Source organism: Sinohyriopsis cumingii, chromosome 6, assembly GCF_028554795.1.
Source record: "Sinohyriopsis cumingii isolate HCF-2022 chromosome 6, ASM2855479v2, whole genome shotgun sequence".
NCBI classification, from domain to species: Eukaryota; Metazoa; Mollusca; class Bivalvia; order Unionida; family Unionidae; genus Sinohyriopsis; species Sinohyriopsis cumingii.
The window spans coordinates 13,767,572-13,786,459 of NC_142966.1; the positions used below are offsets into that span (position 1 = coordinate 13,767,572).

At 35.3% G+C, this 18,888-nt stretch overlaps 1 protein-coding gene across 2 annotated transcripts in view; it reads right to left on the bottom strand.

Annotated features, from left to right (window-relative positions):
- Positions 1 to 18,888, bottom strand: part of LOC149796386 (chromosome-associated kinesin KIF4A-like) — a 130,833-nt gene that overhangs the window by 73,473 nt on the left and 38,472 nt on the right. For both annotated transcript variants that reach the window (XM_089961065.1, XM_089961064.1), the window contains exons 11-14: positions 14,820 to 14,956; positions 8,562 to 8,670; positions 2,778 to 2,816; positions 1,640 to 1,837 (exon numbers count right to left, since the gene is read on the bottom strand). In XM_089961065.1, the coding sequence (XP_089817191.1) occupies positions 1,640 to 1,837; positions 2,778 to 2,816; positions 8,562 to 8,670; positions 14,820 to 14,956 (483 nt within the window). The remainder of the gene's footprint in view (positions 1 to 1,639; positions 1,838 to 2,777; positions 2,817 to 8,561; positions 8,671 to 14,819; positions 14,957 to 18,888) is intronic.

Consider the following 18,888-nt stretch of genomic DNA (forward strand, 5'->3'; position numbering starts at 1 on the left):
GCATATAGTACTCGGCCCAGATGTCAGCATAAGCAGATTATGATGTAACAATGAACTGCTAAGATGGGGTTGTCGATACAAACAAAGCGATTGGTCATGGGGATCGAGATAACCGACGTTAAGTGGCAAATTTGGCCTTTTGTGCTCGAGATATTAGGGTTCGGCGACATAAAAGAATCGACATAACTGATGAGAAAATGCTAAGACAAAGAGAGAATTTGGCGGTTCCACTTCAAAAATGTCGACTTAATAGGGTTGGCGAGTTAACCGAGGTCGAGATAAGTGGGTTCGACTGTAAGTCTAGTATGGCTTGGCTGCATCCGAAGCAGACACTATACCTGAGCTGCCGGCCTCCAAACTACTTCAATTTGTCCTCAAAAAAAGCAAAGGAGACCCAAACAGGGCCATCCATAAAGGAAGAGTATGGTGCAGTTTACGCGATGTTGATTGCAGACATGTGTCCCATCGGATAAGGTTTAAGTTGGCTGAAGCTATCAAGGCACTGGCCATAGTATGGAAAGCCCGCCTCGGTTAAGGACCCATGATCCTGGCTGTCACCTCCCAGGCATGGCTATTGTTGTTCAGCAAGCTGGAAAATAGAGGATGTCGCCACGATGATCCAACCAGCTTAGATGTGGCATGGATACATTCTTATCCACTTTGTAGTACAATGGAGACAACATGTGAATGGTTGCCAAATTCTTGTCAAAAGCCGGAAGTTCCGTACTGAAGGCAATGGAGTGTCTGATACCAGCGAGAGGAGAAAGAACTTGTAATACTCTTTTTTTAACGGGTACATAACTGCTCATTTTATTACCTGGGTTATTATTAATGGGCAGGTACCCGTGTATACATTGGCATACTTATTCACATAAAAAAATGTCTCTCTATATTATTACAATAATAAGAACTCCATCATGGACAGAGTAAGTGAAAAAAGTCAAAGTCACACTAACTCATAATGACCTTGTACAGGTCAACAATTGTGTGGTGGGAGGGGGATCTTAAAAAGGTGACAAAATTCCTAAAATAAATTGCAAAAATTGTAAATTAATGCATATAACCTGAAGTAAATTGATATATCTGCATAAAAAATTCAAAAGGAATGATGGATGGACCTATAGAAACAAGAATACAGCTGGATGGTCAGAGGAACTGCATGTGCGCTCTGTGCAGCAGCGAAGCTGAAAACTAGTGACACCTGGCAGTACCAAGGAGAGGTAGTGGGTAAGACTTATTGCCCTTTGTCTAATGAAATAGAATAAGATGAATTTTGTCATTTAGTAGGGCTGGATTCGTGAGGTAGCAGGCTAATATTCCTAATGTAATGTGATTGGGGAACATATCTGAACGAGAAATACACAATCATTACAGTATCTGTGAAAATACACAATCATTACAGAATCTGCATTCACATTAGTAGCACAATATTTTCACACCACATGAAGTGCAATAAAAGGCTTGCCTCTGAAACCATAAGTCATGGGTTTGATTGCAAGTGCCCATATCTAAGAGGTGACCTCTGAAATAATAAATCTGGGTTTGAATCTACACAGATAAAATGTGCCACTACAACAGCAAGAATGACAACCTTTGGTTCCCATAGACCTAAATGTCCACAGGTATAAAAAGTAATTACCTCGTACTGGGTTTTGATAGACATCAGTTTGTCAGTCTGTGACATTTGGTTGGCAAGTTGTTCTTTCTTCTCTAGCAATTTGTTCAGTTCTAGTAGTTCTTTGTTCATCTTTGCCTGACGCAGTACATGCTCCTGTGATTTTGCCCGGCTATCCGGAGTAGATGGGAGATTTTCATCAGCGTCAACATCCTCCTCCTCCTGGAAGGCAAACATTACAACCAAGATTATATAGGCACATGAATTGGAAACTGAACAAAAAAGTTGGAATATTTCACATTTGCATTCAAAAGTTTATTTTAAGCGTTAAACCATACTGATTCAAAATGAGATTTCTTTTAATATGCTTCGTACAGTCCTTATTGATCACCTTTTGCTTCATGGTCTTTTCCATACAAGATGATTTAAATGTACAAAAAGGACAAAGTTCTTGAAGTAATTTCAGTAAAATGTAACTTCCATTGAAATCGGCAAGTATCTTTTCTAACATAAAGGTCTTTGTTTGACAATTTTAAAATAAAAAATAAACTAATACATCTGCTTTATTCTGAGAGTTTATGTCTATTTTTTTCAACAATAAACACAAAAATTATATGTACGCAAAAAGATTAGTAAAAACATATTGATTTCTATGGATCAGTCATATATGAAATATCAAACAGTGCCAAATGTTACATGACTGGGATACTTCCTTAAATTGATGCAAAAAGAAAAACAAAAACAAAATGTACCAATCTTGTGGATAAATTGAGGGTGGAAAGAGTATTAATTGCAAGATTGTGGATAAATTGAGGGTAGAAAGAGTATATTAATTGATACTGGTTCTATAACTAAATGTGGAAAGGGTGTATTAATTGATACTGATTCCATAATTAGGCAGTGCAAAGTATAATATCTGTGCAATTTTTTATTATGTTATAAGCATGAAGCAGATTTATACATAGCTCCCACATGTGTGGTTCATACAGGTATTTCATCAGAAAATTGAAGTAATGTCCAAAGTTGTGCAAACCCTGTATGCAATAATGAAGATCAAGGAAATGTACCAATCCCAGCTAATGTTGTCACCATGTATAAGGCAAAACTTCAGAATGAAAAATTGATTTTGTGATACAATTTTCATTTGTATAACAACAATTACCTCAACATATGGTACATCCTGAGACTCCTCTGCCTCTGTCTACAAAAAACATGAAAAAAAGATGAAAAGTTTTGTTATACTAGAGAGTAAATGAATTAAACATACGAGGAATATGCAATAGTATTCCATATCTGGACTTTCCTTATCAGCCAGAAGTAGGGTGGTTTACCTGGCTACTATTACTTTACACCTGGCAACTGAAAAAAAAAATCTATCCCCTGTTGAGGGAGGTCCCCCAAACCCCCAATGGATTATAAAAATGATTTATTAACTAATTCCATTTTGTTTAAAACATCTGCATTTAAAAATTATATTTATCGATTTTTCTATAAAGTGAAGTATGATTTAATAAAGTTACAGAAATATGCATTGTGACATCTTACTATTTTTTAGTGCATGTGTGTGTCCATGTAACACTCTCTCTCTCTGTACAAAATACTGGCTATATAAAGAACTGAACAAAACATTTAGGAAGGTAAAGTATTCCAATTAAACAAACATGAAGTACTACAAGATAAAAGGTAAACATGTTACAATTTTGTAAAAGGCAAAAGAAAGTTTAAAAAACAAAACGCACAAAGTATACAATCATTAAAATATAAGGTCAAACTTTGTTATATAAAACACAGTCACTCAAAAAGTCCAATATTTTTCCTGGTGGTACATCATAATAGGTCTGGTTTGGTTTTGTGTGGTTTAACATTATTTAAGTAGCTATGCATGGTAGTTAAAATATTTCATGAAGTAACTATAAACCATGGAAAGCTACTGGCATACTTTCTCATAAAGCTGTACCAGTGTCACTGTTTGCCAATTATGCCAATACTGTGTATAGCAGATACCGATTATGAGACTGATTATTTCAAGAAAACGCCTGTTCTACAGTTAGTGAAAGCACTAGCATTTGATTGACAAGTAAACCATGCCCTATTTTTGATATAACTAACAATGCCTAAAATTGGTGCAGATTTATGTTAACAGTTCAAATGTGGTCTCAAGCTACGAAACATGCAATAACTATTTCCCATATTTTATATCCCACATTATATCTTATTGTTAACTCATATATGCAAATATAATTCTTTACTAATGAACAAAAAAAAAATTCTGAATTATTTTTTGGGGGGCACATATGCTCTGTGATATGTTTCTTCATTCCTTCTTTTCATTTACTGATGGTAATCAATGCTTATATATATGGTACACTAATACCATGTCAAGTTGACTCGTGTAAGTTTCATTGGTGGGAATGAAGATCATAATTTGCTTGTCGAAAAAAATCTACAGCATTCAGTGACCATTCCTGGGATTTAGGAAGCAGTTCACTAACAAGCAAAGCATGTAAAGCACGGCAAAAATAAATTTCTGAACTCCTGGTTGATGGAGATGTACTTTGTGAATGCGTGAAATCGACAGTCACATTATATGTCACTTATCTTACACTGCAAAGTACAATCGTAGGGTTTTAGTATTAAAATGTCATTATCTAAAGTTTCTTACAAAACTATTATTTGGAAAATAATATACATAATATAGATTTGCTTAATACCTTATGTTTCTATTAAAAAAAGAGAGACTGTAGGAAAGTAGATATTTTACCTTTAATAATGCATTTATTTCAGGTGACAACAGTTAGACCTATGCACTAATGATGATGCACAATGCAAAGACCATGGAAGTAGTGCAAAACAGTCATGTAATGATTTATTTTGTAATATTATGCCTGTATTGCTTGTTGTCAATAAAATAATAACTATCCCATCTTTTTCAATTTTAATTGCCTATTACATTAATAGTCTTGAAAAAATATTCACTACTTATTCTGGCGACATTTTTTGAAAATTGGCAACAACATATTGAGATTGGCGATTTTCTTTTGCGACAACTTTTTAAAAGCCAGGACCATTCCTGTAATGTGTATGCTGGAAGTTCAACAGCCACACGAAGCCTCATTCGGCTGGTTGGCTGCTGTGATCGGGATGAGTGCATGCATGGTATTGATAATTTGTTGTGAGTAGACAATCAGCGGTAGTTTACAACAAGCATGTCAAAAAGTATTTACTTTTAAGAATATACTGTCTTTCAATTAATCACCAAATCAAATGTTCATTCCTTAATTTCCACTATTTAATTCTGATTTAAACTTCAAGCCCTGTCAAGATGAATGTTATGATTAAATTTATATTTTGGAAATTTGTTTACATTGGCACTGATTATTTCTGCCGATACCGATTGTTCCAATAATCGGTCCAATTACGAGTATAGCCGATTAATCGGTAAAACTTTACTTTCTCACATACCCACATTAGTCAAACTAAGATTCAAACTCACATGGACATAGGTGAGATGTCACTAATTGGTAAAGGTGAGCACCTAAGACAACTCGGCCACCCAGGCCCCATGGTACATCATCAGAAAGTCTCTTGAGTTCACATCTAATGATGTCAACATTTTCGGAAATTTCGAACAGGTACCCATCAATGATAACAATCAGTTACCTGAGTACCCAATCAAAGAGAAATAGTAGTAAATGTGAACCTGAGTTGCTTTGTTGTAGGTTCAGACATGCCAGCCCCCAAGAGAGGTATAAGCATAATTTATTACGAACATAGCTGCCAACCCCCGAATAAAAAAATACTAACTGCTTGTGACAAAAATACTGATTTTCAGGAACAAATACAGATTTTTAAAATTTTCATGCATATGTAACTATTTACAGCATATACAACCATCAGTAAAGTAGGAAAGTGCTTTGCATAATTATATAATGACAAAGATGCATGTGTTGTACCATGTTCCATTCAGGTGCCCATTCTGAAGGTGCATGAGTGCAACACACTCAGACAGAGGCTGTTTATAGTAGCCTTTTCCACACCTTATTTTCCCCCAATCATTATCAATTTGAATGTATCAACTTTCATTGATGATCTCAATTCTGTGTGATTTTCTTATTGAACTGTTTTTGTTCTAGCATACGAGTAATCCTTTGCGATTTTACTGTCTGGAAAACGTGTGCGAAATAAATCGCCAGCTGAAAGAGGAAGATTAATTTCCAAAAGAAAGCGAATTATCCGAATTCTGATCGAACTAGGTTCTCTCTGGTATTTATATACGTCCTAAGTTCAGGCTGAGTTGTGTATGATGATGCAGCAAGCTGATGTTTATAAGCTTTTCTGTGCTCTTTATTTCATGGGTGCCTCCATGCCCAATAGCGAAATCACATTACACAATTTGCAAAACATAGAGTTTTCTCCTTTACTAGATGGTTTCACAAATCTAAACAAGATGGCACAATTGTCCTTCCAGTTCTGTTTTCTTGTCTTTCCTGGAGAAAATTCTGAATATTCTGCTTTCCTATTCAACATGATTGGAAGTTGAATATTACGAAGATGAGATACAGTGACAGCGGTAACTGTTTGCGAAATCCAATATGGCAGACAAAGAAAGGCATTGTAGCCTCGATTTCAAATGAACCAATCATACTGTAGAACTGTATTGCTATATACATGCGATACATTTCTATCCTATCAGAATGGAACTGAGTGCCCATTTTAAACTGAAAATTGCAAAGAATTGTTTTATATACATTTTAAAATAAAAAAAAATGTATTTTTTGCACAAAAACACGTACACCTGTATTCAGGTCCAAAATACGATACAAATACGGAAAAAACAGGACAGTTGGCAGCTATGTACCAATTTAAGTGGCAAAAAGCGTAATATGAGCATAAAAAGAGCAATCTACATATTACATGCCATAATTACAGAAAACTGTATGAATGTACATTTATTTTTGCTACTTACCTGGATCTGCAGTTAAATATTTTGGTCACAAATCGGCTAAATCCATGTGGATTAGTATTTAGTATAAGAGCATAGACACAAAAGAAAGAAAGAAGTTTTTTATGCACAACACTCACTTCAACTAGTACATAAATGGTGACTTGTATAGTCTGACTATACCTCCCCGTTTGTTTGTAACCCCACCCCAATTTCAATAATGGTAAACTTGAATTTGATACAAAGTGTACAGAACTTAGTTCACTGATTTATAATTTCTAACCTGAATGTGACCAGAGTGGCACTAACACTGGCATCCTCTGCGCCTTTTATGCTTAACGGACTTTCCATACGGACTGCACACACCCCTTCACAGAAAATGAACAGGTCATCTACACTGAAAACTTCCATTTTGAATGAAATGCGAAGATGTTAGGATGTTAGGGTCCCACCTAGACATAATCAGGTTTGAAATTATAAATCAATAAATGATCTAAGTTCTGTGCATATATTATCTCATTTGTGCTTTTAGACTTTTAAATTGGTATGGGGCAAAAACAAAAGGGGAGGTATATTCAAACTATAGTATCCCTGACCTGCCATGGTTCGTCCCTCAAAGATGGTCTGGTGCAACATGTTTTTAAGTTAACAATATCTAACATTTTTCAGACACATAACATCCAACATCAATACAGCCCATTTTTGGATTATCTGATACCATTTATCTTCAATTTAGACTGGTCCGCTATACATGTAGTATCAAAATGGAATGAATCTGTGACAAGTGGTTTCACATTCAAGAATCCCATCTGTTTTCTTGGAACAGTTTCAAGTAAAATTAATGCAAAAATTACCATATTTACACACATTGTCAATTTTTATTAGATTTCTTTTTCATTGTTACTAAATAAATGAGATTTCTCTTATATTAAAACATTTCAGTGAAAAATTTAATTCTGTAAAGTTGTCCATTTGGTTCATTTTCCCTAAAATGGTGTAAGAAGTGCATGTTACTTTAACAAAGTTTTTGTGTTGCCTTTGCCATGACAAAAAGTTGTTTTGGGTTTCCTACTGATAAAAAATGAGTCCAGTAAACAAACATGTGAACAGCAGCCCTGACCCGAATAGCTAATACTCACTCCAGGGCCACAAACATGAAACAAATACGGCATTAGTTAAACTGGACATTTATAATGTGCCTTCTTTTATTTGAATTGTAGTACGTATTTAAATTTTATTTTGTACAATATTTCTTAATCAGTACTTACTGTCGCTGTCGACGAAAGGTACTGACCTAGTTAATGTCAGCAGGATCTCAAAACAAGCACATTTACATTGCGAAAAATGGTACACGAACTATGGACAGGCAAGTTAGGACAGTCTAGTTTTAAATATCGGCTATGAATCTTAAATAGGTCGCACAAGAAAGGAGAGAAGTCTCCTCCCTTGTATTATTATATTGTACATGTATGACAAGTAAATTGTAAGCAGCCATACAAACCCCTGTGATGATGAATAAATGTGGACAGGTCACGAGCCTCAAACTGTAATCATTGTTCTGTGTCTCAATCTGAACTTGTAATACTCTTTTTTTAACGGGTACCCAGCTGATCATTTTATTACCCGGGTTATTATTAATGGGCAGGTACCTGTGTACATGTTGGCATCCTTATTCACATAAAAAAATGTCTCTCTAGGTGTAGGTTAATACATTTAACAAAAATGTGTTACAATATCAGTGGACAATGACAGTACACCCTCTGGTCAATGTTCGCTCTTCTGGAGGCAACACAAGCCAGGTATGTGTGTCCAATATGCAACTGGCATTATACCATTTCATTTCTGCCCTTTTTTCTATATGAGAATGCCATAATCTAATGATGGGTTTGATGTACTGAAGCTTGTTTATGAAGTTTTCTTCTTTAATGCTGTCTCTTTGTAAAACAGTTCTATATTTCAAAATAGAATATAAAGAAAACAACCATTATGGAAGGTAATCTATACCTGTATATCACACATTTTTTCAGCCAGCAATTTCAATTTTTCAAGTTGTTCTTTCATTTTAGGATCAGCCTCTGCATCAATACTGGAACTCAATATGGTAAGATCAAGTCTGAAATTATCGAAATGGTTGTATTAAGGTTAGCAAACAGGATTAGCGTTAAAATCAATATCTAACAAAGCATGGTAAGATCAAATCTGAAATTATCAAAATGGCTGTATTAAGATTAGCAAACAGGATTAGCGTTAGAATCAATATCTAACAAAGCATGGTAAGATCAAATCTGAAATTATCAAAATGGTTGTATTAAGGTTAGCAAACAGGATTAGCGTCAGAAGCAATGTCTAACAAAGCATGGTAAGATCAAATCTGAGATTATCAAAATGATTTTATTAAGGTTAGCAAACAGGATTAGCATCAGAATCAATATCTAACAAAGCATGGTAAGATCAAGTCTCTACACAAGGTTATATTAAAGTCAGCAGGCAGGATTAGCATCAGAATCAATATTTAACAAAGCATGGTAAGATCAAGTCTCTACACAAGGTTATATTAAAGTCAGCAGGCAGGATTAGCATCAGAATCAATATTTAACAAAGCATGGTAAGATCAAGTCTCTACACAAGGTTATATTAGAGTCAGCCGGCAGGATTAGCATCAGAATCAATATTTAACAAAGCATGGTAAGATCAAGTCTCTACACAAGGTCATATTAAAGTCAGCAGGCAGGATTAGCATCAGAATCAGTATTTAACAAAGCATGGTAAGATCAAGTCTCTACACAAGGTTATATTAAAGTCAGCAGGCAGGATTAGCATCAGAATCAATATTTAACAAAGCATGGTAAGATCAAGTCTCTACACAAGGTTATATTAGAGTCAGCCGGCAGGATTAGCATCAGAATCAATATTTAACAAAGCATGGTAAGATCAAGTCTCTACACAAGGTCATATTAAAGTCAGCAGGCAGGATTAGCATCAGAATCAGTATTTAACAAAGCATGGTAAGATCAAGTCTCTACACAAGGTTATATTAAAGTCAGCAGGCAGGATTAGCATCAGAATCAATATTTAACAAAGCATGATAAGATCAAACCTGAAAACTGGCTAAGGTCAAACCAAGTCTGAAATTGTCAATAAAAAATAATAATGTCAAGACAACAATCATTGTTTTCCATACATCTGAAACTCCAACTGGTTAAATCCAATCTAAAATGATTAACAAGATTGCAATCAACTCATCAATCTGGAATTGGCATCTTCAACACTGCATTACTGGATAAAATCTGAAATGGCACAAGATAAACAATGTCATATCTGCAATATAGGATTGGCACCTTCATCATTGCATTATTGGATCATATCTGAAATGGCACGCGATAAACAATGTCATATCAGCAAAAAATCAACAATTTAATAAATCCTTAAAGTCAACACTAAATACACACTGTTCCACCCATGAAGATACAAATGACCTGATACAGTTTTTAGCCAGCCACGGAGATACAGATGACCTGATATACACTGATCCACCCACAGAGATACAGATGTACACTAATCCACCCACGAAGATACAGATGACCTGATACAGTTTTTAGCCAGCCATGGAGATACAGATGTACACTAATCCACCCACGAAGCTACAGATGACCTGATACAGTTTTTAGCCAGCCATGGAGATACAGATGACCTGATATGCACTGATTCACCCATGGAGATACAGATGACCTGATATACACTGATCCACCCACGGAGATACAGATGACCTGATATACACTGATCCACCCACGGAGATACAGATGACCTGATATACACTGATCCACCCATGGAGATACAGATGACCTGATATACACTGATCCACCCACGGAGATACAGATGACCTGATATACACTGATCCACCCACAGAGATACAGATGACCTGATATACAGTGATCCACCCATGGAGATACAGATGACCTGATATACACTGATCCACCCATGGAAATACAGATGACCTGATATACACTGATCCACCCACGGAGATACAGATGACCTGATATACACTGATCCACCCACAGAGATACAGATGACCTGATATACAGTGATCCACCCATGGAGATACAGATGACCTGATATACACTGATCCACCCATGGAGATACAGATGACCTGATATACACTGATCCACCCACGGAGATACAGATGACCTGATATACACTGATCCACCCACAGAGATACAGATGACCTGATATACAGTGATCCACCCATGGAGATACAGATGACCTGATATACACTGATCCACCCATGGAAATACAGATGACCTGATATACAATGATCCACCCACGGAGATACAGATGATCTGATATACACTGATCCACCCAAGAGATATAGATGACCTCATATATTTTTTAGCCAACCATACAGATACAAATGACCTGACATAATTTTAGACACACATGGAGTTACAGAAATGCCACTGCCAACCAGGTAAATTAGGGACAAGAGGGTATAAAATTGTGATTCTATTTAAAAACATGAGACACAATAGGAAAGGAAACTTTCATGTGGATGCCAGACGAATGATAAAATCATTTAAAAACCTTAAAAAGCATACCAAACAACAGACTACATGAAGAAAATACAATCATGTGAAACAAAGTGTTGCCAGCGATAGCACGAAACTGATCATATGACAAATTACCGTTAAAAACAGGAAAGGACCAAACCACACTGTTATGAATAAAAGCATATTATATGCCAGAAACTGATCTTATGTCTCAAATTAACAGAAAAGACTGGAAAGGACCGAAAACACTTCCAAGTTGAATGCCAGAAATGGATAAATATGTTACCTATTACCAGAAAAGTCTTGTGTGTGTGTGTGTATGTGATTTAGACTTTTAACATAGCTTTAACAATTTTTCAGTCATATCGCTACGATGTCTGCAGTGTGACAGTTTATAGTGATGTCTAGCACTGGGGCATCATGCCACAGACATGTAGCATGATATCCCACCCAGTCACATTATCCTGACACCAGGCCCACCAGTCCTAACACTAACATCTTAATGCTGAGTGCCAAGCGAGGCAGTTGTTAGTACCATATTTATAAGTCTTTGGTATGACTCAGCCGGTGTTTGAACCCGCAACCTCCCGCATCCAAGGCAGACACTCTAACCACTAGGCAACTGGAGCAGTCTAGGAAAGTCTTGAAAGGACCAACAACATTCTCATATGGATTCAACTCCTGCCAATTCTTTTGGTTCATTTTTTGTAAATTGTGATTTTTTTCTTTTGCTTCATTTTTTGTAAAGGAAAAATTGTGATTTTTTTTCTTTTGGCAGCATGATTCATGTACAGGCTAGAAATTCAAGATGTTCACACCCAATTTGGGATGAAGGGCATATCTATACAAATGACCTGATACATTTTTAGCCAGTCATCTTAAGCTTAACTAGCACCTTCTACTACTAAAACAAGAACCTATTAATCCATAAGCATTCAAGAATATTAAGTTGGAAAGATTATTAAATCTGAATCAAGTCAATAAAAGTCAAGTGAGCCAAGTTTGAGAATGATCAATTATTCAAGAAATGGTAGTAAATTTTTTTCCAAATTTGGATAATGTCATAAAAGTCAAAACTCTGCATACAGTGGTCCCCCTCTTGAACGGCCCCCCTGACCAGCGGCCACCCGCTCCTTACGGCCAGAATCCATTGGCACCAACGAGTTTGTGTTCAAAAGTACCCCTCGCGAAAGGCCACCTGGCTAACGCGACCAGCATATTAGTGCAATAATATAAAATTTACCCCTCACAAGCAGCCGCGTTTTATTTGAATATGTATCCAGAACCAGTATTTTATTCCTAACATGTGTTAAGTAATCCGATTTCTGTTTTCCGATGTCAGGTTTTCGTTACTGAAAGAAGTGTTGAGTAAAGTACATGTACCACTAAGGTTAATATTATATCATTTATGCCTCACGAGAAGCCATATTTATTCCATAAAAATCGAGAAAGACTCAAATTTTAATCCATACAAACGGGTAAGTACATGTAATCCAATTAGCCTTACTGCTGTGTTATCATGAGATGTCCAGTTTAGTTACTCTGATAATTGTTAAGATTACAATTATTGAACAGTAGTAACAGCTGAGAAGTGGTAGTATCGATGTACAATACCCAAGTCAGCAGGAAAATGGTTTGATAGCCTTTATGGCTTCCCTTAGTAAGATGTTGAGCTTATTCACTTTGATAATTAGTGGCTATTACTACTGACAATAATTGTCAAAATTACGAATCCTAACAGCCACGAGGTCAAATCTGCGTGATGTTAATGGTACATGTCGAAGCCTTCTCTCACTTAGTGTAAAGAAAAGTATAAAAACAATAGGGTACCAGACTGCGACTAACGAATCACGTGACAAGATCACTTCCTTTAAAAACACACGGCAATTTGTTTAGATGCATACAAAATTGTTTTATCAGTATTGTAGTTGGCAACATGAATAACTTACTGCAAAAAGATCAACATGTCATCGAGGAAAAGAAAAATTCTCAGTTTAGAAGAGAAAGTTAAATTAATTCACCTGACTGAAAGGGGGGGGGTCGAGGATCCTTGCAGAAAAATGATGTCGGAAAGGCTCAGATGAACAATATCGTGAAAGATAAGAAAACAATTCTGCAGAAGTGGGAAGGTGAAATGGACGGAGAAAGGAAGATTGTTTGAGCCAGGAGACGTTTGTATCCTGATTTGAATGACAAGAAAAAGCAACAATTTTGTCAGTTGAATTGGGATATGACGACTTTACCGCAAGTAATGGATGGTTGCACAGATTTCAAGTGCGACACAATATTAAGTGTTCTGTTCTTAGTGGAGAATCAGCTGATGTTAATAATGAAGTTGTCAAAGATTGGAACAAACGACTAAATGATATATGCAGGGAATATGACAGCGAGGATATTATTAATTGTGACGAGACTGGTTTGTGTTTTAGACTGTTACCAACAAAGTGACAGATGATGTGATCTGTAACATAATTATAAAGACAGTTTTAAAACTATATCAATGGTTATTCATAGCATTCTTTTGAAAATGATGACAGTTTGTTTTACATTTATTTCACAACATGCATGTGATTTTTCAATGAAAATATTAAATGTTTTAGAATTAAATGTATTTGTGACTTTCTTCATATGTATTTACTATTCGCATTTGTCATCCCCTCTAGAAAGGCCACCCTCATTATAAGGCCACTTCCCTGCTGCATTAGGGGTGGCCTTATAAGAGGGGGACTACTGTAGTTTCAAAATATCTGAGAATGTTAGGGCATTTAAGAAAGGTCTGAAATAGGTAGAGATTGATCTAGCTTAAATGCCAATATTTGTCATCGAAGGCTAAAATTATTTCAACAAAACCCTAAATCCACTGACAGTGTCTGACCTGGCCTGATACTCCCAGAATCTTTAAGTGCAGGTGCAAGGTTGGGAAGTTATAATATTTTCTGTCTTTAATTGGAATAAAGACACAAAAATGAAAAGTTCAAATCTGTTTTACTCTGGTTACTCTAGCTGAAGGTGAATTTTCATGTATAATATTTGATTTTGAGTTCTGAGCTTGAGTTCTGTAGATATGGTGCCTCGTACAAAGGAAAACTTGTGGGCCAGTTGTTTATTAACTTCCCCTCAGTTCTGCAGATATTGGGCATGTAGAGGTAAATGGGAGACCTTGTGGGCCAGTTTTGTATTAACTTGGTTCTGCGGAGATGAGGCATTTGGAGGTAAACGGAAGACCTTTTGGAGCAGTCTATATAAACTTGTCCCCAGTTTTGCAGACATGGGGAGGCAAATGAAAGAACTTATGGACCAGTTATCTATAAACATGCCCTGACTTGCAGACAAGAGACCTATGAAGCCACAACAGAAACCTATGAACCAGCTCTGTATTAACCTGCCAAGACTTCTCCAGATACGAGGCCTTGGAGGGAATATCAGGTACCCTGTGAACCAGCTCTGTATTAACTTGCCCAGAGTTCTGCAGATATGAGCCTTGGAAGGAACATCAGAAACCCTGTGATCCAGCTCTGTATTAACTTGCCCAGAGTTCTGCAAATATGAACCTTGGAAGGAACATCAGGTACCCTGAGAACCAGCTCCATATTAACTTGCTCAGTTCTGCAGATATGAGGCCTTGAAAGGAACATTAGAAACCTTGATCTCTTTCCAAGTAACTATTATTGTCCAAAATAATAATACGTGCACAGAGATTAAATTTGGTTACATTTACCCAGCATTAGTGTGAAATTCTTTCATCCTTTCCTTAAGTCTTTCATTCTTCATCTCTAGTCTAATAATCTTTTCACACAAGCCTGTGGACTGCTCAATCGCCCTCTGCAACTCAGTTGTCAACTTCTCATTCTCATCCTACAAGATAAAAGGTGCTGGATTAGAAATGAATTAATAACATGCAGATAATACTTCCAAGTACCTGACATACAACGGCTTAATACAATTACAGTGTCAATTTAATGGTTTATATTTTTTTACCAAGTTCTTTACTTAAAATGGCTTAAAATAGTTAGTGTAAATTTAATGGCTTAGGTTGCTTTTCTTACCACTTGGGTAAGATTGTTATTCCTAAATGCAGTTTGCAGTAAACAAGCATAAGAAACTACAAACCTAACACAATCATTATATAAATGCAAGTAAACATGTATCAGGGGGAGAAAATTCCAAATCAGAATGACCCGGTCAGAAAGGATAATACAAGGAAAATAATCTCAAACTTTAATTATTCTATTCTTTATTCTACATATAAAAGACATTTCACTTGCCCAGGAATTATTTTTACTTGTCTTGGCAAGGTGGCCTGTGGGATTGTTGCTTGATGTATCATGAATTAAAAAAAATGCTTGATAAATTGAAAATTAATTTCTCTTGAAGGGATGGTTTTATTTGTGGACTTTGTTTGACTTTGTTCTAATGCAAACCAAGAATATTTTATACCCAACATACAATGAATGTCATAAATGCAATTTCTGTCAGAGACATATAAATGTACAATATTTTAAGTAGAGGTACTAGTGAAAATGTAATATTTTACTAAACTATGAAAAAATTTGACAAAAACTAAATAACTATTTTGCAAAAATCATGACAACATTGTACACTTTTATCCATTTCAAATGGTAGTAGTCTATTTTATTCCATTAACTTGAGCAACAAAATATATCTTGTTATTACATGAAATTTCTTAGGGCTGTTCGATTAAAACGTACAAGGGACCTGGGGAAGACAGTTTTGAAATTGGGTAGCCAACCATAGTTGTTATGAAGGTCTTTCCAGACCCACCAAAAGAATTTACTAAACAATAAAATCACCCACCCATAGAATTTATTTGGATATATATATATATAAGAGGTCAGTAAGTGTAAACATACATCTATTAGCCGGTGATTCACAAAAATCACTGTTGTATTGAAATGTCTCTGTTCAAAAATGTAACAATTTATCATTTATTTAATTTCTTTGGATGGAATTTTTTTTTAATAATCCTGTTTTTTGATTATTAATCTGAAATTGTTTTGACACGTTTTTGAATGACATGCAGAATTTCATAAATAAAATCAGATCTGTCAGTATGAGCTGTACACAATTATTCAACATACAGGTAGATTTATAAATTATTGAATCCAATGAACGAAACAAAAACATTTCTATTTATGCTCTAATTGCACTGAATCAGCAACATGCAATTCTAAATTAGTGTTAGGAATAAAGTGTTGTTATTGTGCTTTTGTAATTTAAATGACTGCCTTTGTTTACCTGGCTTCAGCATGTCAGGTGATAAAAATAGTAAAATTGAGCTAATTTCCTCTGATGGACCACACAAAACTCATAACCAATTAAACCTGGTAACAAAGACACATTATAACCAAGCCTTTTGAATTTGGCCATGAAAATTAAACTTTGACCTTTTAACAAAGAAACACTTTATCCAAGAATGTAATAAAGTCTGCACCGTTTGAATTTGGCCATGGAACTTAAACTTTGACCTTCTAACAAAGAAATACTTTATCCAAGAATGTAATAAAGTTTGTACCGTTTGAATATCTCAACAAAATTGTTTCTTTCATCCAACTGTCAAGTGCTTTCTGTGAACTAAAATATCTACAATGTTTAAAGCTGATAACTTTTCCTATTTTACAAGAACACATACATGAAGTAATCTGATTAAAATCAAATCTCCACTGTCGTACAGGAAGATCTGACAGCAACAGCTTAGGGGTCATGTTCTGCTGACCTATGGTATTACGATAGTCACTAATTTTAACAGCCATGTAGACGAAGTTTTATATCTTCACGTTTGGGAGACTTGAGCATTACGGCTAAACATCAATCTGTACCAAATGTTTTGACTCACTTTTAAATTTTTGAAAGCTGAATCTCCATTGTCAAATTAAAAGGTTACCAGAACATGACCCCCTAAGCAGTCACTGTCCATTCGTCACATAGGACAGTGGTGATTTGATTATAATCAGATTAGTACACAAGGAAACGTTTTATATTACGTCAAAAAATCATGGAAACCCTGATGTGTGTGTGTGTGTGTGTGTGTGTGTGTGTGTGTGTATATATATATATATATATATATATATAACTGTAATTAAAGTTTATACATTGCACTTACATTACTTTGGTAAACATTGCATTCAAGATTATAGTTTTAAATTTGATGTGCATTTCTGTAGGGCTATCTCTAGCACACCAGCTCCAGTTGGGTCATTATGTTTATGTGAGTCATAGTGTACAAGGGCTGGGTTCACTGCCGGACTATAGATAGCCAGTGTTCAAATATAAAATACAAACTTAAATATGTCTGTCAGACTTAATGTTTTTCGTCAGCATGTTTTACTGCAACATTAGGCTTTGTTATGTATGAGCATTTCTGGCTGAGAATCAAAAACTGGCACATTTGAGTGATGACTGGTACTTATAAAAGTTGTTAGGGCTGCAGAGAAAGAGTATCTAACATGCCTAGGCATATTTTGCAAAACCATAACATGCATACAGGATTGCTACAATTCTATCTTTATACCTTCTCTTTTTCCAAAACATTTAGCACATCTGAAATGCTATTAGTATCGACAGTCACTATTCAGTCGTAAATACTATTTTACGACCACTCAATAATCCTGTTTATAGAAGATGAAAAATGTAATAGACAAGGTCACTATATACTGATTTAAATTATATGCAATATTTCAACTAAATTATGCACGGCACTGTATGCCTTATTATTTACAGTTGGGAAGGGGTCTATATAATACTTCAAAATAGCATTCAATTTAACATCTTTATTTCAAAATATAAAACCAAAATGATTTCTTACATCAGTGTTAAAATGATGTGTCCCAATCTTTAACAGTTTAAAAACAATAAACTGTCCAAACTTCTCTTAAGAAATTCAAGTTTATCAAGAATATGCATGATCACGTGTAATTTGAGAGCCAGTCAAGTTAACCAACTTAGAACCCAATATTTTGTTCATGACAACTCCATGTGAAATGAAGCTAACACAAGCAGTGTTGACCCTAACCCTTGTATCTACATCCACATTTGCCATCATACAGATCACAAATACATGAACATGTATCAAGATCATAGCAATAGGCTCATGGCAGCAAATGTTGAATGCTCAGGATCACCGAGATGTTTGGATTTCAATTACATGTATGATATTAACATTTACAGCAATGTCCAATGCTCAATCTGAAATTCCTTAAACATCAATAACTGGCATCCATAAATGGCAAACTTTCAGTTCTGAACATGTACTCTGGTAATTTAAACTGCTACAACAAAGTTAACAGAAATAACAACAGAACCAGTAAATCTTTCTTCTTTCAACATTTTACATCTTGACAATTTTAAGGGATTCATTTCTAAATTCAAAATAAGATATTTTAAAACGGGCAACTTTTTCAGGAAATCCTTTTATGTCTTGGGCTCATAAGAGGTAGATACCTGTAAAATAAGAAAAGAATTGATAAGCACTCTTAAAAATTGGAACTATATGAGATAACCCATAATACAAACATGCTTTAATCCTGAACATAATCAGTCAGTGTTCTAAACATGGTTACTAGTGTTGTAAATATGTTTCATGTTGTGATACCAAAATGTGACCTCACATTTCAGCAAAAGTGAACAAGATACTAAAATACATGCCAAATAATGCACTCTTCATTATAATGTTTCTACATGTGATATAACGTGCCAATGTACAAGATGCATGGCTTTTAAAACTACCTGGCATTGAACGAAACTTAGTATTATAAACATGAATCCCCTCA